The 23,285-nt window shown below is 54.7% G+C and overlaps 1 protein-coding gene across 1 annotated transcript in view; it reads right to left on the reverse strand.

Annotated features, from left to right (window-relative positions):
- ALX4 (ALX homeobox 4) overlaps positions 1-23,285 on the reverse strand; it is a 45,490-nt gene that overhangs the window by 13,535 nt on the left and 8,670 nt on the right. The window contains exon 2 of the mRNA XM_046643018.1: positions 678-988. Coding sequence (XP_046498974.1) covers positions 678-988 — 311 coding nt within the window. The remainder of the gene's footprint in view (positions 1-677; positions 989-23,285) is intronic.

The raw sequence follows: 23,285 nt of genomic DNA on the forward strand, positions 1-23,285 counted from the left end.
TGTGTTGAGTTGTGTTGCATTGTACTGAGTTGTGTTGAGCTGTGTTGGGTTGTGTTGAGTTGTATTGGGCCCTGTTGGTTGAATTGTGTTGGTTTGGGTTACTGTGAGCTGTGCTGGGTTCCGTTGGGTTGGCTGTTGTGGTTGTTGAGTGGTGGGAGGGGGCTACTGCTTTAGCCACAGTGGTTGGGAAGACTTCTCAGAAGAAGTATATTAAGTTGGGAACAGAAAGATGGAGGAGGCAGCCCTCTGGTAGAAAGCAGAGCTGACTATTCTGTGTCTGCCTGTTGGGCTGCTGTGAACGTCATTACGTTTATCCTGGTTCCTTTCTAAGAGCGGGCTTCCACAGCACAGACAGTCATCCCCTGCTTCGTGACAGCGCCTGGACTCTGGCACCATGGGGAGCCCAGAAACACAGCTAACAGGCTTCCTGCCCCTCCACCGGGGCCTCCTTCTTCCACCCCCTCCCACAGCGCAGAAGCCGAGAGTAAGGCGGGTCAGAGCAGACTTGCTCTGGCTGCAGCAGGAGCATGAGGGGCTGGCCGGGGGCCTCCCAGGCTCTCCTTGGAGTGAGGGCACGAAAGCTCTGGGGCCGTCGAGGGACAGTCGAAGGTCCCGGCTCCAGGCACGAGCCCAGGGGAGACCCCGCTCTCCCACCCTCCCCAGGTGCCCCCACTGACCTGCACACGGGCCTCGGTGAGGTCCGTCCTCATGGCCAGCTGCTCCCGCGCGTACACGTCGGGGTAGTGCGTCTTCTGGAAGACCTTCTCCAGCTCCTCCAGCTGGTAGCTGGTGAAGGTGGTACGGTTGCGCCGCTTCTTGCCCTTGTTGCTCTCCGAGTCGGCCTTCTCCAGCGGGCTGGGCAGGTCGGCGCTGGCGCGGTCCTGGGGCCCCTTCACGCCGGCCTCCTTCACACTGAGGTAGCTGCTGTCCATCCCCACGGTGTCCGAGTCGGGCGGCAACTCCGGCTCACCCAGGGAGCTCTCTTTGGCTGAGGGGGGAGGAAGCAAGATCAGAAACGAGTGTCTGAACCAGGCGAGAGAGGAGGGAGGGGTCGGAGTCATCGCCCGCCTTTCCCCTTCAGAGCCTCGTTGGAGGCGAGGTCAGGAGACTGGGCTTCTAATCCTGGCTTGCCATTAACATGCTGTGTGATCTTGGGCAAGTCCCTTCCCTCTCTGAGCCTCTCTGCCATCATCTCAGAATGGGCCCCTTCCAGCACCAATGTTGTGTGACTCTGAGTCAGCCAATCTGACCTCTATGACCTTGAATCCCCACCCCGCTGACCCTGGGGTCCTCCCTCTAGAAGGACCCCCTTTGCCAGAACTTCTCTGGGCATCAAGGATGCTGACCCAGTGACTTGGACTCCTGGGGTGGAAGGGACAACTTATTCAGCCACCACATTGGGCCCAACTGGGCTGGGGTGAGGAGGAGAGGCCAGCAACGAGGCAGACGGGAAAGCCCCTCCTATCCTGGCCTGGGCCCGGGGGGGCTCAGCGGGAGCTGTGGACACGGTGCCCCCAAGAATCCAGCGCTGGGGGGTCCTGTCCCTTTGTCCTCCACACTGGTCTCTCCAGTTGTCCCAGCAGTGTCCTGCCCGCTCCGGGCGGGGACTGTGTTTCCTGGGGTGGCTGGGCAGGCCCCCGCAGGCCCACGATGCTGACACGCGGGCCCCCATGGGTTTCCACAAACAGCTCGCAGCCTGGGCCCACAGCCACAGAGTGGGGGCCCATGGCCGACTCCTAGATGCTTAGAGCTGGGAACGACCAGTCCCCCCGTGCAGGTCCAGGATGAGGAGGCGGAGGACGGGATGGGCGGGTGGGTGGGGGGAGCTTGTCCACAGCAAATAGTCCCCTTAGCACCCTGGACAGACACCCTCATCTCAGAGGTTAGCGTGGACTCTGAGGCCGGCACCAGGCGGTGAATCCCACAGGACGACACTCCAGCTGCGTGCTTCGGACCTCTTGTGCCTCAGTCTCCCCCTCTATAGAGTGAGGATGAAGTGACCTGCAGGATCTTCCTCGTTAGGTGGTTGTGGATTAAAGAGGCCGGCATGTGAAGGACTCAGCGTGGAGCCGGCCGTGCAGGTTTCTGCTGGTACTGTTTTTCCCAGTTCTGGTTGGACTCTCGGGCATCAGAGGCCTCTGACCCTGGAGAAGTCCTCCAAGTGGGCAGGCTCTCCTCTGAGCACCTGGATGCAGGAGCATGAGCCAGCGCCACGGGAAAGGCGCTGCACTGGTGTGTGGAGACGGTGCGAGCCCCCCCCTCCGAGCCACAGTCCCTTGTCTGACTCTTGTAGCGTGAGATAATGTACAAGATGGATAAGACGCGCGTAGGGGCATCTGAGAAGCCTTTCTCACGCACAAGCTCTGACCATCATAAGCAGGTGCTGTTGGGGTGAGCACCCACCACTCTGACCCTCGGTTTCCTCTTCTGGGAATAGGTTCGAGTGGCGGGCGTTAAGTGTCAGGACAATGCCTCCAGCCCAGATCTCCTGACTCCATCCAGGTCCTGGGGACCAAGCCTTCAGGTTCCTTCTCATCTCCGGCCCGTGCACACCAGAGGCTGAGAGGGACATTCTGCTTCTGTCATTCTCCAAGGCACCGAGGAAAGGAGGTAGAAGTGAGTGCCCACAGTGGCTCAGCTTTGGGAGGCCATTCCTGAGGGCCCCTGGCCATGCTGCCGCCACGGGGGCGGGGGGCTGGCCCGCAGGCACCATGCACCACCTGCTGTGAGCCCAAGGCCAGCAGACCACCACAGCTTCAGTGAGAGCATCATGCAAACTGCAGCTGGCAGCCGGGCCGAGAGCTTTCAGCAAAGATATTTATCTTCCTGGCAGACAAATAAGTTTTATGTTTTGGGTTTTTTTTTAAGACAAGAAATCCCACCCAGCCTCACCAAAAATAAACATCGCTGTTATGCAACTTCCTGGAGGCCAGATTAGGGGGCGGCCCCTGTGCCTCCTGCCCTGACACTGCTCCCCGGGCCCCATCCCGTGACCCCATGGACCTTTACAGCATCCTCTGGCATCCAGCCTGGGGCTGGGACCACCTTGCACAGTAACAGGGGCTGTGCTGCACACGGGGAGCTCCATGTTATAGAAACCCCAGGTTGGTAGGGACCAGCCCAAACTCCTCGTCTTAACTAGGGGGAAACTGAGGCCAGAGAGAGCAGAGAATGTGTGCCAATTGGCGATAGAGCATGCCTCTCAGCTCCTGGGTCATTCTCTACTCTCACCCTGTGGTCTTGGGCCCTTTTCCCAGGGATAGAGAGGGGGGCAGAGGAATGCAAGGGCCTCACATAACCCAGGAGTCCTGCTCTGCGCACCCTGGGGGCAGGGCCAGCCCCTGAGGATGACGGAGCGAGGATGTGGCCCCTGAAAGAAGCCCATCAGTGGGGGGCTGGTTCTAGGCTTTGCCCAGGGGGAGGTGACAGCATGTCCAGTCTTCCACGGCGAGAAGTAAGACTCCAGCTTTCCCCGCCTCCAGCCACCCACTGAGACCAAGGGAGTGGGGGAAAAACAGGGAGACAGCGGGTTGTGTGCAAAGACCGCCAGACCGAGAGGCGGGAGACCTGCTCTCCTGAGGTCTGCCCGCAACTTCGGATGGTCGTTTCACATCCAGAGTCTCTTCTGCAAATGGGGGCAGGCGTGCCCGTCTGGGGTGGGGGTGGTGTCCCTGCCTCCCCCGTGGAGCATCCCTCCCAGCTTAGTCAGCTGGGGACCTTCCCTTAGGCTCTGGAGCGGGGAGAAGCCGGGGGGAAGGATCGGGGCACATCTGCATCCAGGCAAATGGCAGCTAACTGGATAGGCTCAGAGATGGAAGGAACCTGGTACACTGACGCTTCTGGCTCCTTGAAGACGGAAGAAATCCTTCTAGTCTGTCTTGATTATTGGTCCTCTTGCTTTAAATCCTGAGACTGGGTCCCTCGGGTAGACAACAAAGAAATATTCCTGAAGGTTCTGCGGCCCACCCAACCGGTCAGAACGACAAGCCAAGGCCCTCTCAGGCGCTCGGTCCAGAGATCCCAGACGCAGGGGCATCCATCTCAACCTCCCTCCCCCGACCCCTGGCATCTCCGCAGGGGCTGTTATCCAGGCTTTGGGGCCAGAGGGCTCACTGCCCAGGACAGCTAGATCCTTCATCCTGTCCGTCTCCTGTAGGTCTGGCTCATTGTCCTGGTCCTAACCCTCCAGGGCCCTTCCCCAAGACAGCCCCATAGACTCTTGGCGACAGCTACCACCCCTCTCTGAGTTTTCCATCCTCTTAACCCAATAGCTACAGTGCCCACTGTTCTCCTCAGGTGGCCCCAAGTTCATGAGCCTGTGTGAGACAGGTGGGTGCCAGGGGTGGCATGGGAGGTGGTGCAGGGCCCTAGGCAAAGCCAGCAGATGGCTCTCCAGCTACATGACCCTGAGGGGCTGGGTGGGGAGGCAGCACGGAGGCCCGAGGCCTGGGGGCTGGTCAGGATCCCACTTTTTCTGCAGCGCTCTCCTCCACAGGCCGGCCACTGAAAACAGAGGTCCCGCCACTCAGGCTGAAGTACTCTCGACCCGAGGAAACCGCCGACCTCCTGGGTCCCCTCGCCCTGACCTCCAGCCGCCTGCCTGGAATGTCCCTTCCTTCCAGCTGACCTCCAACATCGAGTGGAGCGCCAGCTCCTCCAGGAAGCCCCCCAGCCTGCAAGAGCCACACAGACCCCTCTGCCCTCTGCCCCGCCTCTCCGCTTCCTGCCTTTGTGTCTGATGAGGATATAATCGGCCCCTCAATGTGCATCTCCTACAGAATGGCAGCTCCCCGAGGGTGGCGACCTCATGCCATTCGTTCCTCTTCAGCCCAGGGCGTGGCTCAGGACACGGCAGGTGGCAGACACACAGTCCGAAGTTGCTGAAGCATAATCAAGCAATTTCAACCAGACATCCCTGAGCACTCACTCTGTCCAGCTCCCTGTGTGCGCCTACTGTGTGCCAGCGCCCATAGCGCACCTGCAGAAAATGTTTGCTGAGTGAATGAATGCACCAGTTCATCCTGCTGGACAATGAGAAGAAGGGTGGACAGGATACAGGAAAAAGAGGTAAGCGGTAACTCAGGCATCCTCAGAAGATTGACGGCTGAAGCAGGAGGAGGAGACGAGACCATCAGGGGAGAGGGTAGAAGATCAAGACAGACCCCGATGGATGCTTCCACGCAGGGAGCAGGGGGTCGAGGGAGGCTCCCGGAGGGAGAAAGAGAAGCGAAGACATGGGATTCGCCGAGGGGGCTCTGGAATTTCAAAGTCCAGGAAACTCAGTCCAGGGTCTGCCAGGAGCCCGCTCGGTTCCCTCCATGCTGCCACATGGGCAGAGAGAGAAGGCCGCTGGGCCCTCCTCCCACAGGACCCCGTGGCGCCCAGCACTGGGAGGTGGCTGAGCAGCAACACTGCCCAGCCCGGGTCCAGGCCACCTGCCCGCGGGTCTGGCGGCTCCCTCGCCCTCCCTGGGGCAGCTGCCACATGGGCTCTGACTGGTGCTATGCTGACACCCCTCCCAGAGTGGGGAAGGGAGCCCTGGGGGGGGGCTTTGTCCCAGGCTGTGGGGCCCGAGACAACGTAATCCGGATCCATGGCTTCCCAGTGGAATGGCTTGATCTGGAAACAAACCCCAGACTAGGCGGAGGAACCAGGTAATACGCGTATGTAAACCATTAAGAGCACCAATGACCGTCCACGGAAGGGACACAACGGCGGCCCCGATGGTGTCACATGCCCATCTGCACATCCGAGGTAAGGAGTCCCACCCCCCACTCCCGATGGAGCGGAGGCTTTGAGTCAAGGTTAGACTCATCATCAGGAGCCACGGAGGCCCTTTGACCTCTGCCTGAACCCCCCCAGCGCGGGAAGCACCTCTTCCCGGAGCCGCCTGGTCCGCGACCGGACAGCCCCGCTCTTGGATTTCGAGAAATGCAAGAAATAGAGACCTTTTCTCCATTCCCTTGCCCTCTACCCGCTGGTCCTGGTTCAACCCAACGTGTCGCCTTCATCGAGTCGCCCCTTGTTTGACATGAAAGCCCCTGAGAGATTTCCAAAGGTGAACGTGACTTCTTTCATGACTACAATTTAAAGAGAATTCTTTTGTGACTCTGATTTCAAGAGAACGAACTTCTGAAGCCGTTCAGGGGGAGGCTGCTGAGGCCTCCTCGTGCGTATTCCTTCTGAATACGTGCGTGTGCTCGGAGGTGCGCCCCAGGCGTGTGGCACGAGCCTGCAGTTGTGAAGGCCGGTGGGGGACACGTGCGTGGCTGCCTGTGGCCAGGGCTGTGGAGCGTGTGTGCCTCTGCGGTCAGGCACAGGCACAGCCATGGGGTGTGTGTGCTGTTGGGTGTGGGTGCCTCTGGGACCGAGGGTACTGCAGAGACACGTGGGTGGGTATGGGTGTGCATGTGTGTGTGTGAGTGTGAATGGAGCTGTGCACAGGCCTGTGCGTATGGAGCCTGTATCTAAGAGGTCTGAGTAATTTTATCCTCCATGGTTTTGATTACATCTATTTTTCCTCCAAACATCGGCTTTGTGGGGCCACACCGCCAGCTGCGTTCTGGGGTGAGCTGGCCTCCCGCGCCCCGTGGCAGAGAGCACAGCCCGTGTCATCTCCTTAAACAAAACAGGCCGGCAGGAGGCCCTTTCATGCTCGTCACAGGGCACTGACGAAGCCCACTGCTGTCCAAACAGGCACGCGGGGTGGGGGCGGAGGGGAGAGGTTAGCCATTGATCATGTCCCCGGCCCACCTCATCTGCCACCGGGTTCTGTGCGAAGCTCAGCTTAGATGTCGGCTAGTTTCGCTCCAGGCCCAATCAGTAACGCCAAAGGGGCCACAGCTGGGGGACATTTCAGCAAACACGCATGGCGTCTATCCGTATGCACCAGCTAGCGACAGTGTCCCTGTCCATCCGCATGCACTGGCTAGTGACAGCCTCCCTGTCCATCCGGGTGCACCAGCCAGCAGCAGCGTCCCTGTCCATCCACGTGCACCGGCTAGTGACAGCATTCCTGTCCATCCGCATGCACCGGCCAGTGACAGCGTCCCTGTCTGTCTGCGTGCACCGGCTAGCGACAGTGTCCCTGCCCTTGAGGAGATGCCCGTCTGCAGAGGAGAGTGGGGATGGAAGCCGGTTGCTGGAGCCAGCCACCCACGAGGTGATGTGGGTGCTCCTGTTCACCATCACACACCAACCCAAGCCTTAAATACGCTTCTCAAAACAAGGAAAGTCCGAGAAACTGTCACAGACCCCAGGAGGCTAAGGAGACAGGAGGACTAACATGGTGTCCTGGATCGCGGCTGGGAACAATAAAAAGACATTAGGGAAAAACTAGTAAAATCGGAATAGGGTGTGGAGTTCAGTTAACACTAACGTTAAAAAAAAAATGTGGGCACAATATTTGAACAGACAATTCAGCATGGAAACATGCTCCATATATTTTCCGCTGTGGAAATGCAAACGAAAACCCCAAGGAGCCATCGCTAATGCACCGATGTAGCAAGTGATGGCAAGGGTGTGGAGCAACCGGAACGCTCCGACCTCGCTGGTGGGAGGACAGTGCGGCCGTGTCGTCTCTCATGAGACGTCCACTTACCGCACGACCCAGCGATCCCACTGCTAGGCACTGACCCTAAAGAGACAAAGACTTATTTTCTTTGCAAACCTGTGTGCAAATGCTTGTAGCAGCTTTGTTCATAATTGCCGCAAACTGGAAACGACCCAAATGTCCTTTAACAAGTGAGTGGATAAGGAAGTTGTGGTCCAGCCAGGCAATGGGATGCTACTCAGAGATAAAGGGAAAGAACCACTGATGCGAGCGATGACGTGGGTGACCCTCAAAGCAGCAGAATGGTCTGTCAAAGAAGCCAGTCTCAAAATTTCTATCATGTACGACTCCACTACTTATTGTATCGGAGAAAGGCGACAGTATCAGATGGAGAACAGACCCCTGATTGCAAGGGGCTCGGGGTGGGGGAGGGTTTGACCCCAAAAGGCTGCACTGGTGTGGGGACCTGCCCTGTGTCCCGGTGGTGGTGCTGAGTGCGTGAGTCTGTACAGGAATGTGTTAAAATTCATAAAACTGTACACACTCCAAATTTTAATTTTACAGCATGTTATTTTAAAAATAAAAGAGATGTAAACATTTTTCATATAAATGCAAAATTGTATTTAAATATGTTAAAGAAAAACTAAGTCAAGTTTGTATGTCTTCACCCAGAAATTGAACTTCTAGGCATTGATCCCAAAGAAATAGTTATGGATGGGCACAAAGAATTAACTAGAAAGAAAATTCACTGTGGGCTTATTATATAGAAAAATTGAAAATAACCAACATATCTGGTTATTTAAAGATAGTTTAAGGGATTGGTTAAATAAAGGAGGATGTTTCCAGAAATGGAAGATCCTTCTTGATACTTTTTATTCTGCAGGCTGCTTCTTTCTTGGCATTTAACACACATTATTATGTATTTATTTGGAGTTTTTCCCCCTTTGTTTATTGTCTCTCTCCTTTCCACAAAATAGGGGACATATCTGAATATATTTGTTTTGTTTACCCCTTCTCTCTAAGAACTAGTATGGTGGCTGGCAGTAGGCGTTCAATAACCTTTGATGGACAGATGGATGAAATGGATGTTCTAGAAGAACAGCCTTTTAGTACCTGGAAAGATGTCCATGCTATATTAAGTAAATCTCATTTTGAAAAAAAAAGAGGGAGGTGAGGGGAGTATCTATCCTTAGAAAATACTAGAAGTTTCCAGAAGGTAAGAATACAGGTATATGGGTTAATTTTGGTTCTTTTTTTCTGGTCTGAATTAATTTTCTATTTGTCCTACCGTGAACAAGAGTTGCTCTCATATTTTAACATGCTACATGAAGCAGCCATTAGAATCCTGAGTGACACATGCTTCCATAGGCACTGGACTCTGCTGTGCGATTTTGGGAGGCAGGGTGATGGCCACCCCTTGGAGCGGGGTGGGGGCAGGGCAGGGAGGCTGCAGAGAGAAGCCCCCTTTGCAGTGGGGATTGGCCACTGTCCTCACCAACTGGATGTTGGACACTCCCCGAGCTCAGCCTCAAGTTCAGCCTCACTACTGTCAAATACAACCAGAAAGAGTGTCTAAAACTCACCCATCTGATCATATCACCACCCTCTACACAGGCTTTCACTGACTCCCAGAGCCCTCATTAGGACTGCCAGAAAAAATACAGGGTGCTCAGTGAAATCAGAATTTCAGAGAAACACTGAATACTGTTTTAGCATAAGTATGTCTCAAATATTGCATGGGAAATACTTATACTAAAAATTACTCATTGACTTGAAATTCGAATTCGACTGAGCAACCTGGTTTTGTCATTTGTTTTTAGCTAAATCCCAGGCAGGACCGGCCCCTGCCTGCCTCAGCCTCACATCCCCTCACCCCCCACCTCGCTCCCTGACCCACAGACCAGCTTCCACTGCCCCAGTGCCCTGCACAGCGGCTCCAGGCTTCCACACTTCTGCACGCGCCCTTCCTTCTAGGTCCTTCTGCCCCTCATACATCTGGCTAACTACTTCTCTCACCTGTATATCTTTCTCTGTAATTTTTGTGCCTTTTTTTTCCTTCACTACGTGTAATTATCTGGGTTCTATATGGAAATTTGTAAGAAATCAAGACAAACCAAAAGAAGAAAATCATAACATACACCCACAGGGGACATATCTTTTTGTGTAAGTATTTTTTAACCTAACATTATCCTGTACGTCCTTCCATGCTGTTCCATATTCTTCTACCACATCATTTTTAATGGCTGCATAATATTCCACCACATGGAAAACTCCATTTTACGTAATCAATCATCTACTGTTGGGCACAATGGGTTTCTGACTGTCTGAAATTATGCCAGGCCTGTGTTGAACACCCTTGAGCTTAAATCCCTCGATACATTTATGGTGATTACCTTAGCGGAAGCGCCAGGAACTAGAAATCCTGAGTTAAATCATATACACACTTTCAGACCTCTGATGAACGCTGCCGAATCGCGCCAACGTCCTCGGCGACCGCCGTGTACCGCCTGCTGGACGGCCAGGCTCAGTCACCACAGTGTTTGCAAAATCCTCGCCAGGGTGATGGACGGAAGTGAATTCTTGTTTGAATTTAGGGTTTTTATTACTAGTCGAGTCAAACCTTTTATTGCGTATTTCTCCTTTTGTGATTGCTTCTCCCCGGCTGGCTTCTGAGGGTCGGTGCCAGGGGGACCCCTTCTCCCTCCCTGACCCCCGCTGGGCTTACCCCTTAAACACCGAATTCCCTGCTTTAAAGGGCTGGTTCCGGGCCCACCCCACCACGAGACTGTGATGCTCAGCCGGGGCCTGGGCTCCTTCTGCCTCTGGCAGCACTGGGGCAGCTCTGCACGCCCTGCTGAGGGTGACAAGGGACCCAGGCCATAGGCTGCAGTCCAGACCCGGGAGGGCCGTGGTCTGTCAGCACACACTGCTTGTGGGGGTGGCTGTGGCAGGGGGTGGGAGAGCAGACCTTGTGGGATGAGGAGGCTCAAGAAATCCAGCCGTGGGGCGGGATGTGCAGGACACAGGTGGCCCTGGACACACCTCTTAGATTCCCGGTGGCCTCAGTTCAACAAGGATTGCCCATATCCCTGCCAGGGAGAGGGGTGAGGAGTTATGGAGGGGGCGCGGCCCGGGAGGGAAGTCAAGACAGGGGAGTCACTGGGCCCTGGGATGCGCTGCTCACCCGGGGGGCCATTCCCTGCCTCTGCATGAAGGTTCTGGGGCCCCACGCCCCACTGGCCAGGACCAAGGCTGCAGTTGCTCACACTGGCCACCAGGAGGCACTGCAGTCCAAATAAAGGTCCTCTGGGCCAACGGTGGTGCCCCGGGGCCCCCGAACCCAAGGGGTCTCCAGAGGGGTGGCTGCAGACCCAGGCCCGACCTGGGAGGTTTGCCGAAGAAGCAGCTGTTCAGTCCTACTGTGTGTCTGCTGCTGTCCCTGCAAATACAGGGGACGCAGAGATGGACGAGGCCAGCCCCTGGCCCTCCCCACCCAGCTCTCTCCTGCTCGAGTCTCAGGGTTTTCGCATTCCGGACTCACTTCAATCCCCTCAAAATTCCCGCATGGTGGCCCTCATGAGCATCCTCATTCTACAGATGGGTAAACTGAGGCCCGGGGAGAAGGGACCCATTGAATGTCACCAGCAACTGGGTGGCAGGCCCGACCTGAGCGTCTTGTATTCCTCAGTCGCCCCCCTTCCTGGAGAGCCTCGGGAATCCTTGGCTGTCCGGCTACTTGCAAACAAGCCAAGCGGACGCCCCCACAACCCCCAGAGTTTCTCCCAGCTGGCTCTCCACGGAGCTGGCAGACTCGTTGCCAGCTCCTCTGTGGCTTTTTCCCGAGGGGTATCAGCAGGGGCCGGGCCGCAGCCCCTCCTCCAGTGCTCCACCCTGTGACAGGAGCCTTCTCAGTTCTTCCCACACAGCGGGTGGGCTCTGTTTTGGCCCAGAGGATGGCAGGGGGCTTCCCGGAGCCAAGGAAGGAAAAGGAATTAGCACTGGGCTCTCACTGAACCAGGAACTCTGCGCCGTGCCCTCCTCAGTACGCGGACCTCTGTCCCGCCACCACTGCTGCTGCGGTTGCTGGCTCTTTACAACCACATGTAAAACATCCCCATCTTACAGCCCCAGAAACTGAGGCCAGAGGGAGTAAATGACTTGTCTCAGAACACACACGGGAAGAGGCAGAGCTCAGGTTTGAACCCCAAGCCTGGGGCACCTCCTCTGGCCCCTCCAGGGGTGGATGGCCTGTGTGGGACTGGGATGGGGCCTCCAGGAGGCAGAGTCAAGGAGGAGAAAAGACGGGGAGTCACACGAGGAGACTCCTTGCAGACGCCTCTCAATGGGCCCATCGCAGCCCCCCTTCAGTGCTGGCCCTGACCCAACTGCATGGAACGTCCGGGACCTCAAAGGTGGACCACCGCTACTTCTCAGGACCTTGTTCTCAGGGTCTCCTCCACGCCCCAGCGTACACGCAGCTAATTCTTTCTTGTTCTCTCCTGACACCCTCTCGGGGTTTGCATCCTTCTCCACGGCATCCCGAAGTACTTAGAGGTAAAGAGGCACATGCCTGCAACTTACGCATAAACAGTTCAGAGAGAAAGACTATGGAGATGTGAGTGTGCATCTGTGTCAGCACAGACACTTATACAGAGGGAGCATGAGAGAGGGGGAATGGTAACGCAAATATGGTCAAATTAACATTTGGGGAATTGGTGTCAAAGGATCTGGGAATTCTTTCTACTTCTAACTTCTCTAGAAGGCTGAAACTATGTCAGCATAAAAAGTTTTTAACAAGAAGAGGTATCTGGTGCAGCCACTATGGAAAACAGTATGGAGATTCCTCAAAAAACTAAAAATAGAACTACCATACGATCCAGCCATCCCACTACTGGGTGTTTATCCAAAGAGCCTGAAGTCAGCAATCCCAAAAGTCCTGTGCATCCCAATGTTTATTGCAGCACTGTTTACAATAGCCAAGATGTGGAAGCAACCTAAGTGCCCATCAACAGACGAATGGATAAAGAAGATGTGGTACATATATACAATGGAATACTACTCAGCTGCAAAACAGAACAAAATCATTCCATTTGCAATAACATGGATGGACCTTGAGAGAATTATGTTAAGTGAAATAAGCCAGCAAGAGAAAGATAATCTGTGTATGACTCCACTCATATGAGGAATTTAAAACTATGGACCAAGAACAGTTTAGTGGATACCAGGGGAAAGGTGGGGTGGGGGGTGGGCACAAAGGGTGAAGTGGTGCTCCTACAACACGACTGACAAACATTAATGTACAACTGAAATTTCACAAGATTGTAACCTATCAATAACTCAATAAAAAAAAAAACTGGGAAAAAAAGAAGAGGTATCTGGATGAATGGAAAGAAAGGACTTGCTCCAGGAATCCCAGCCCTGAAGCTGGCATTTGTGATCATTTGAACAGGGTCCGGACTGGAGTTTCCTTAGTACCGTCCCCACCTCCCCGCTCAGCACCGCCACCCCCGCCTCGGTGAATGCGCTCCCACACGGTGACCAGAATCACAGGGCAGAGGCCGGCTCTGGGGACAAACCCATCCACAGAAGCAACTGGTGACCCAGTGAGAGCCCAGGGTTCCTCTGATGGCTCCCCCAAGGCCTGAAGGAGATAGCGTTTCATTAGCCGAGGTCAAGCTACCGCTGGAACGAATAAGTAAAAAAAGTCCCGGATTGCTGGAGCCTCTTCTCATCTCGGCTTTCCTCCAATTGGCCTAAGAGAGTGAGCTTTCTTTGTATCCAAAAAAAAGTGGTTAAGAAGAAAGCCCACTGACAACAGCTACAATGTGGAATCGACCCAAGCGTCCGTGGATGGGTGAGTGGATAAACACAACGTGGTCTGTCGACGCGATGGAATATCACTCAGCCTTAAAGAGGAAGGGGATTCTGACACGTGCTACCCTTGGATGAAACTGGAGGACTTTTGCTAAGTGAAATAAGCCAGACACAAGAAGACAAACACTGCATGAGTCCACTCAGATGAGGTCCCGAGAGCAGTCAGGATCACAGAGACGGAACGGAGAGTGGTGGCCGCCACGGGGTGGAGGGGGGAGTTAGTGTTTCGTGGGGACAGAGTTTCAGTTTTACAAGACGAAAAGAGCTGGCGATGGATGGCTGTGATGGCCGCGTAACACTGTGCATGTATTTAACACCACTGAACTGCAGGCTTAAAGATGGGTAAGGTGGTGAATTTTAGGTTATGTGTAGTTTACCACAATAAAAAAAAATTGGGAAAAAAAAGAAAAGAAAGCCTGCTCGCCAGTGTCCCTCGGGGCCTTTGTTTGTGCTGCCTTCAGCCCCCACGGCCCACTCCCCCCGGGGGCTAGGTCCCCTCCATCCCCCAGCCTGTGCTCCCAAATTCTATTTTCTTGTCCCCTCCCCAACACTGTCTTGATTTGCCTCTGTTCATGCTCTCATCCTTTGGCCCACTCGTTTATTCATTCATCAAGCATCTCCCCAGAGCATCCCCTTAGTCACGGCCTCATGGAGGGGAAGACAAGTAACAGTGTGGTCAAGGGTTACACGGACCGATGGGCAAAGCACTGCATCCGGGCACAGAGGGGTCCCCAAGAGGAGCGGTCAGTTCTGGCTGGAAGGTCAGAGCATGCTTCAGCCACAGGGTGGCTGTGAACTGAGTGTTAAGAACCAAGGAGGTTTTGCCAAGGCGTGTAACATTTGGGGTAAAACAAGACACCCCAACTCCCCAAACTGTGCTGGTCCCAAATTACCAAGTGAGATCCCCAGGAGGTCACTGTTGTTACCATTTTACAGATGAAGAATCCGAGGTCCAGAGAAGCTTAATAACTTGCTCAAGATCACACGGCTGGGATGGGGCAGAGCTGGGACTTGAACCCAGATGGCCCAGCTCCCAGCCCAGTACCCTGCGTCTCGCCTCCTGAGGCAGGGATGCGTGTCTATGTGACATGTGACATGGACAGTGCAGGCTGGCTTCATCTCGTCACCAGGAGACACAGTTGAGCCATAGGAGTGATTTTTATGCGAGAGGACTGATCTAAGCTGAGCTTTAGGGTCACCACGAGAAGCCCCATTTATGGTCTAACACACGAGCATCACCCCCTGATGTTTACTCGGCTGGGCTGGGGGTCTCGACCCCAGGCAGGGAATCCAGCCGCCTCTGTTAACTGTTCTCCCCAAGGAGACTGGGGGTCTCCCAGCAGCCTGGCTTCCAGGCCCAGCCCCGGTTTGCCTCCTGTGGCTGGAGGGGATCCTGGCACCTCGCGGGGGAAGAGGAGACGGCCGGGCTGGGTTTCCTGCCAGAGAAGCAGAAGGATGCTCCCACACTCTCCTTTCACCCCAACAGTATGCCCCAGAGCTCAGGGGCCACGTGGGCCGCCCCCACCTTATAGGCAGGATCCGGAGACCCCGAGCTGTCACGCAGCCCGTCAGTGGAAGGACCGTGTCTCCCGATTTCCAATCAGCCCTGTGGTCTGTCTGCCATCGCCTGTCTCTGCCTCCACCAAACCGGGCGGCCTTGGGCGTGTCCCCAAACATCTCCCGCCTAGCCCTCCTCTGTGATGGGAAGGAGCCTGCATCCTGGGCACCCCCACGGAGACCCTGCAACAGCACTTGTGGACCCGAGGCAGGCAGGACCAAGAAGCTTAAACCAGGCACCAGGCGAGATGCAATGAACTGGAAGTCTCTGGAGTCGGCCAGGCTTGGGTTTGACTCCTGATTCTGCCATTTATTTGAGGCTTTCATTCATTCATTCCTTTGTTCGTTCACTCAGCAACATTTCTGGAGCACCAGCTCTGTGCTGGGCAGAGGTCCAGGCGTAGAAAAACAAAAGCCGAAAAAGCCTGGCCCTGCCCTCAAGGGGCCGCCTGGAGAGGGGCAGAGATTACAGCACAGGGGTGGACGGAGGGGGCATCCAGGCCAGCCGGGGGTAGCGCATTCTCAGGGGCAGCCCCAGATCTCTACGGAGGGGGGCTTCAAGGCAGTGATCCAGTGGGAGGGGTTTTGAAGCTGTGTTTAGTAGCACTTTACACAAGACGAGCAAATGTCAGTTTTCCTACCAAAGAAATGAGGGGAGACTGAAGGGGATTATTAAGGAGGCTCCCTAGCCCCCCCATGGCTCTGCCACTGACGGGTGTCCTCGGCAAGGGACTTGGCCTCCGTGTGCCTCAGTTTCCTCACCTGTAAAATGAGGCTGATAACATCCACATCCCAGACTGTTTGTGAGGTCGGAACGAAGCCGAGTCGTGAACGCACATCCCTGACTGATGCACAGCACGCCCCCATCAAGGGGACCCCCATGACATGTTACTACAGTCACTATCTGGGGTCACGTGAGGCCGGGGCAGCCACAGGAGCAAGGCAATGTCACTCAGCCTGTGACCTCTCGTCCCGCCCGCCTCCTCCTTGCACATTTCCCAGAAGGATATTTACAAACCTTCCTGCTGAGCAGCCCCGGGGCCCCTTGCGATCAGGGCCCATTTCACACCCTACATACCAAGGACTGTGAAAGGGCTGGCACGCTTGGAACCACTGTAAAAACCAGACGTTACATTTATTTTATGAGGTGTGCTTTTTAAACTTGTAGTTCATTTTAAAGAAAGACCCTTAAACGAGTACATTTTAATCTGTTAGGTTGCAACTTGAAGGTATCACCATGAAATGAGAGTTGTAATTTTTGATGCTTCCCTTTATTTAAGAGAATCATAATTTTAACCTTTGCGTGGAAGACAGCGTGGCTCACAAACCCAGCTGATGATGCTCAGGTCGGCTGTGAACTACGTATAAAAGCTCGCTCCCACGTGACACTCTCGGCGACGTCTGGAAGACTCCTGTGTGGGCATCCGAGGTTTGACTGCTCAAGGAGAAGTTTCTTGGCGGGAGCATCAGCTGTCCTCCAACCATCGTACCCCCTGAAAGGCATCTGGCGTGGGGTGCGGCGAGAGGGGCCGTTCCGGAAGGGCGCCACCGCCTCTGCTGCCACCATCATACAGACACGAGCCTCGGTGACCCAGGGTCATGCCGGGGCCCCTTCTGCCTGGTGGAGCCCAGGCCACCGTCCAGGCCCGAGTCGAGCATCACCTCCGCCCTGTGGCTGCCCTGCCACGACCTCCTCCGAGCCCCACTAACGGCCCCTAATAATCAAACCACTTATCACAGAGCATTACAAGAGTGGATTATGCAGCCTCCGCCACTAGACAGCACCCTCGCCACGGGCAGGGAGTGTGTCACCAAGGTCTGTGACCCACATCTGGCAGCCGACAAACACCTGTTGAACTGAATTCGTCTTATTTAGTAACAGAATGTGTCAGGCCGCAGGAGGACCACGTCGGCCTGAGAAAAGGTGCTGCTTTCTCCCCAGTCCAGTGTTTTCTTTCCCTAACCGCGTCCATTCTAACCTAGAGCATCATTGACAAGCTGAAGAAGCAAGAAGTTTTTCTTCCCCTTGGACAAGAGGGGAAAAATAATGGCTGAATAAATTGCAAGGCTGCTAAACTTTCCTAAGGTCGATAAGGATGGAGAAGATTAGTCAATCTTTGCTTTTAAAAAAATGCCACCTTTGGGGCCGGAGCGGTGGCGTGATGGTCAGGTTCGCACACTCCACTTCGGTGGCCCAGGATTTGCAGGTTCGGATCCCAGGCATGGACGTACACACTGCTTGTCAAGCCATGCTGTGGAGGCGTCCTACATATAAAGTAAAGGAAGATGGGCACGGATGTTAGCTCAGGGCCAGTCTTCCTCAGCAAAAAGAGGAGGATTGGCAGCAGATGTTAGCTCAGGGCTACTCTTCCTCAAACTAAATAAATAAATTTTAAAAATAAAAAAAAATAAAGGGCATGATGTGTATCTTCCCCTGAGAAAACCTTAATCCACACAATCCAGAGGATGTGTGACAAGCACATCTCTTTTCAACCTGTCACCACTTCTTGGGGAATGAATCAGCCCATGAAAAAGTGAGAATGTACTTTGTGTGGCACGAAACTGGCTCCTGCGGAAACTTCTCTGAGGGGCTGGGTCCTGTGGGGCTCAGTAGGTACGCGAGAGTCGGGCATGTGCATCCAGGGAGGAAGCCTGGCCCCGCTGGCCCCTGCTTTGGCTCGGGCAGGGTGTCTCTGAGCTGGGCCCTCATCTCGGTGCAGATGCTGATGCTGTGCACATGAGGAGGAGCCCTCGGTTATCACCAGTTTAGGGAGGCGTTTGGTCGGCTCCTCCTTGCTCACCTGTGGAGCTGCCCCGCCCCCGCACACGGGTTCTGAGACTGGCTCTGGAAGGAGGAGGGAGACGGGGCCTGGGCAGTTAGGATCTGTGGTCATCTGTCAGCGGGTGAGGCAAAGACGGCATGCTGTGCACTTAAAATTCCCCCCGAGTGCACCCCACTCTATAGTTTGCTGAGCTCTCTCATGTGCTTGGTCATGTCGGATGGGCACACAGGCATGAGGCCACCAAGGCAGTGGGCATTAGCCCCACGGGCAGAGCCGGGGGGAAAGAAAAAGTTCCTTTGGCTTCAGGAGATCTGGGCTCACTTCACAGCGGAGACACTTGGGCAGGCTCCCGGCCCTCTCTGGGCCGCCCCTTCTTCATCTGTAAATTGGGGATACTCCTGACAGCCTTGAGTGAAAGACCCCAGTCCAGGCCTGGCCCACAAGCACTCCCTTAACCAGATGCTCCCGTCATCACAGATGGGTGAGCCGGGGCCCCGAGCAGAGGCAGACCCTCCCGGACTGGCGTGACCCCCGCATCCTCTGTGCCCAGCCCTGTGCCCACGCACAGGTGAGCAAAACACCAGCCCCCCGGGGGGACCTCCTGGTCTGGAGTTTGGGGTCAAATGAACACAGGACAGACTTTGGGAAGTGGAAGGGAGAAAGTCACGTCCCAGCTCACGATGCCTGGGGACAAGGAGGCACGGGGGAGACGTGGCCTGTAGCTTCTGAGGGGCGCAGGGTGCCCTCTTTCTCCCTTCCTTCATCCCTCCAGTCCCCTATGCTGGGCAGCCGGCCAGCCTCCACCCCTTTCATCACTCAGCCATATTTTAAAAGATTTTGTCAACCACACACACGGTGTAGATTCAGTAATAATCTGTTGATTTTCCAATTTTATGCATGCAAGTCAAGTGTAACTGTCTGTCAAAGTTCCTGACCAGCCTGACAGTCGGGGTTCCAGCAAAATCCTTTCAATAGCCACCGCTGATATTTACGGAGGACTTACTCTGTTCCAGGAACGGTTCCGAGCTCTCTATCTATATTACCTTATTTAATTCTCACAATATTCCTAAAAGGGAGACATTATTCTTATCCCCACTTTACAGATAAAGAAACTGAAGCAAAGAGATCCACCAATTTGCCCAACGTCCCTCAGCGGGACAGGCTGAACTCTGTCTACAGTTCCGGCTGCCCTGGCCTCCCCAAACCTAAGGCATCTGAAGCTCCAGGCAGCCTGTGAGCCCAGCTGTGGCTGAGCCACTTTCTAAAGGATTCCAGAAACACTGGAAATGGGGCCTGTCGCTTGCCTCTGGGCTGGGAGAGCAGGCTCAGGCAGGCCTCTGCTCAGACCTGGCTGGAGGACTCCAGGCGGGAGGCACCAGCCTCACACCCGGGCCCTCTGGGGCTCCCTCTGCTCCACCGGCAGTGACAGCTGCTCCTCCACAGCCCGCCTCCCCTCTGGTCACCTACGGGGACACAGAATCCCATCTGGCTCGCAGAGCACCAGCCCCTGGTCCTCGCTCACTGCAGCACTTGGGATGGCCAGGGTGGGGGACAAAGAGAAGCAAGTGCCTCTTATGGAATCACACGGAAAATATTCAAGGCACTCACAGGGCCACAGACTGAGCCTGTGGGGGTGCTCAGGGGGATCCACCCAGACGGGGCTCTGGGGTCATCTCACCGAAGGGAGTGGCCCCAGATTTGGGCTTCTCGGGAGGCAGTGTGTGGACCCTGAGAACACATGAGGATTTCCTCCAAGGCCATGTCCTCACAGGAGGGTCAGCTGAAGTACACAGGGGCTCGCGAACAGCCAGGGGACCAGCCAGAGGCCAAGGTCGTGGCTCTGGCACCCTCGTCCGTGGCTCTGCTCTCCATCCCTTCTCACAGCTCTGGTTCCCGGAAAACAAATGCGTCCCTGAGCTGAAAATCTCTGGCCAGCCAGTCGCTGGCCTGAAGGCAAGGGGGTGGACAAAATGACTCAGAGGTTCCCCGTATTCTGGGACTCTGGATTTCACCTACGAAGGCCACGCGAGGACAGACAGACAAACCAATGGAACAGAAGAGAGAGCCTAGAAGTAGGCTCTCAAATATACAGCCAATTGGTTTTTGACAAAGGCGCCGAGACCATTCAATGGAGGAGTCTTTTCAAACAATGGTGCTGGGAAAACTGGATATCCACAGGCAAAAGGATGAAGTTGGACCCATATTTTATACCATTTACAAAAACTAACTCAAAATGGATCGCAGACCTAAACCCAAGAGCTGAAACTATAAAGCTCTTAGAAGAAAACATAGGGGAAATTCACGACACTGGAGTTAGCGATGATTTCTTGCATGTGACACTGAAAGGACAGGCAACAAAAGAAAAACTGATAAATTGGATTTCACCAAAATTAAAAAACTTTTGTGCATCAAAAGGACACTATCCAGAGAGTGATAAGACAACTCACAGAATGGAGAAAATATTTGCAAGTCATATATCTGATAAAGGATTAATATCCAGAATATATAAAGAGCTCCTATAACTCAAGAACAACAAACAACAACCAATCCAAAAATGGGCAAAAGGCTTGAATAGGCTTTTCTCCAAAAAAGAAACACAAATGGTCAGACACAAAAGGACAAATATTGTGTGATTCAACTTCTGTGGAGCACCGAGAGTAGAAACATTCAGACAGACAGGAGAACAGAGGGTTCCAGGGCCTGGGAGGAGAGGGAGCTGGGAGTTAATATTCAATGGGTCTGTTTAGGATGATGACAAAGTTCTGGAAACAGATAGTGGTGATGGTTACACAACATTATGAATGTACTCGATGCCACTGAATTGTACACTTAAAAATGGCTAAAAGGGTAAATTTTGTGTTATGTATTTTTATCACAATAAAAAATTATTCCTAATTAAAATAAAGCTTTTGAATGTTTTCAGAAAGGCCATACTGAGTAGTACAAAGAACACTCAACTTGGGGTCTTGGTCCTCACTGCCCAGAGGCCTCCAGAGCCTTCCCCAAAGACTGACGCCCTCAGCAGGAAGTGGACGGCCCTTTCGGCTTTGCCCTCCCATTCCTCAGGCCCCATCTTGCCCGTAGGCATCATACCCCCTGCACGCCACACACTTGCTCTTTCCCAAATGCTCCAGAGACTTTCCTGACCCAAAGCCCTTGTTTGTGCTGTTTTCTGAGTCTAGAGCACCATTTCTGGCTCCTTCAACTGGTGAGCTCCTATTCTACCTCTAAGGTCCACTTCAAATGCCCATGCCCAAGAAGCCCCAGTCCCTTTGCACTTTCCCTGGGGACTCCCACTGCAGCGAATGAGGCCGTCAGTTCCCTGAGGGCAGGAATTGGCTCAGTCACTACCAGATGCTGGGCACCTTCCTGACACAGGGGCACACCCCTGCAGGATGGGGGGCAACGGCCCATTCAACTAGAGCCAGCCCTGGGGGGTGCAGCAGCTAGACCCCAGGCCTGTGGCCTCCGGGTGAGAGGCAGACAGGGAACAGTGAGGAAAACGGGGTGCTCCTCCAGCTCCAGCCAGAGCTGAGAGGACCCCAGGCTCACAAAAGTAGGGCTCCCCAACACTTCCCCACTCCCACCCCACAGGGCCCCTGCGGAAACAAGTCACCTTCCACTAGGGTATAAGAAAACTAGCAGTCGGTTGTCCTCCAGGCCTAGATTTAAGGGAAGGAGGAAAAAAGAGAGGACGGAAAGATTTTAGAGTTCCTAGTGTGTTCACATTCCATATCATTCATTCATTCATTCATCCACTCATCAATAGATCTTTATTGAAAACCTGCCCTGTACACCAAACCCCGCTCCAGGCTCTGGGAAAACGGTTTGAAACAGAACAGACAAAAGCCGCCTGCCATCTCCCATCCTCCCTAGAGGAAGGCATTTCCCCATTGTTTGGTCCCACACATGTTCCTCACATCCAGCCTGCCCTGACCAGAGGTTCTGGCATGTTCCTGGGGCCTCTGGAAACTCAAGGAGCAAGCCCTCATAACGGTTATGAGGCACCTGCTCTCACACGGCCCAACAGGACACTTGAACGGGTGAAGGAGCTGTGCCCATGGTCACAGTCAGGTCTAGAACTCTGACCCGCCAGGCACCCAGCTGACCCTTGACCCTCCGCTGCATCCCCCGATGTGCAGATGGGAAGACCTCTTTGGGGGCCGTGTTTGCAAAACCCGGTCCTTCAATGTCGTGTCATCTGGGATAGCATTTGGGTGACCTCAAGTCTCGTTAGGGTCATCCCACCAATGGAGGCCTCTCAGGTTCCTGGAGCCTGTGGCCATCAGGAAGTTAGTTGCCCTCTCCCTTTCCAGCTGTGCCACGTTGGGACAAGTTGCCATCCTCTACGAGTCTGTTTTCAGCTGTGAAACAGGGATGCTAATGGCATCTATGTCAGAGCTGTGACTCGAGTCAATGAGATCGCTCACGAGAAGCACGTGGCTCATCGCCTTCGGCCCCCACAGGAGCGCTCAGTAAAAGTGGGCTGTCGCGTGGTGTCACCAGCAGCAGAGGTCTGTCCTGTCACTTCTCACCCCCTTCTGACTCACATACCGTCAGCCTCACTTCATCTTCATCCATGTCCTGCAGATGGGGAAACTGAGGAAAGAGCCGGGCAAGGCACTCCAGACTCTCCCCCTCTGGCAGGTGGGACCAACCTTCTGCTTCCCGAGGGGCCTCTCTCGGTACCATGACTCAGGCAGGGTGGTGGGGCCCAGAGGCCTCCTGAGGAGCCTGAGGACCTGTCACCTCTCTCGGTGCCTCCGTCCCAGGCCTGGAGTAGCACAGAACCACCTGGGCCTTAGAAGCCATGCCCTACCTGCAGGGGTTTCACAGAGAAGAGACTGAGGCTCTGAAAGGGGACCTGGGCAGGGGAGCTGTGTGCCTATTTGTCTTCCCCACCTGACGGGGAGCTCTCTTCTTGACAGCGGGGGGCTGTGGAATTGTCCCTGCTCAGAGCTGGGCCGTGAGCTAGAGGTGAACCCACGTGGCTAAACGGTAGGCCTGCAGACAGGGCCAGGGAGCTCCCTGGACACGGGGGAGGCCCACACATCTGGGGGGGCCCAGAGTCTCCACCCACACTCTGAACGCTGAGCAGAACCTCTGTCACCATCTGCAATACCCTAGCACCCTCAAAGGGCAGACCACAAGCGGCGGGGCCTTAGTCCCGCCAGGCAGAGAACTTGACCCCATCCCTCCAGGCACACCATCTCTCTGCGTCCCCAAGCCCCTTCACACTCCCTCCTTCCGTGGCCCAAATGGCCCCGCTTTGCAAATGAAGAAACTGAGTGGAAGGTGACTGTTCCAAAGGCACAGTGGCTACTCCATGGAAAAGCCAAAACTTGAACCCAGATCTCTTGATCTCTAGGGAAGGCATGGAGGGGGGAAAGGAGAAAGAAGAGAAATAGCCACGACTCGTCAGCTACTGGAGAAAACCCAGTGAGTCTGTGGCAATTCCCAACTTCCCTCCATGTCTCTGGGGTCCCCTTCCTGGGCGAAGTTATGCCCACCTGGGAGTT

This window comes from Equus quagga, chromosome 17, assembly GCF_021613505.1.
Source record: "Equus quagga isolate Etosha38 chromosome 17, UCLA_HA_Equagga_1.0, whole genome shotgun sequence".
Taxonomy (NCBI): Eukaryota; Metazoa; Chordata; class Mammalia; order Perissodactyla; family Equidae; genus Equus; species Equus quagga.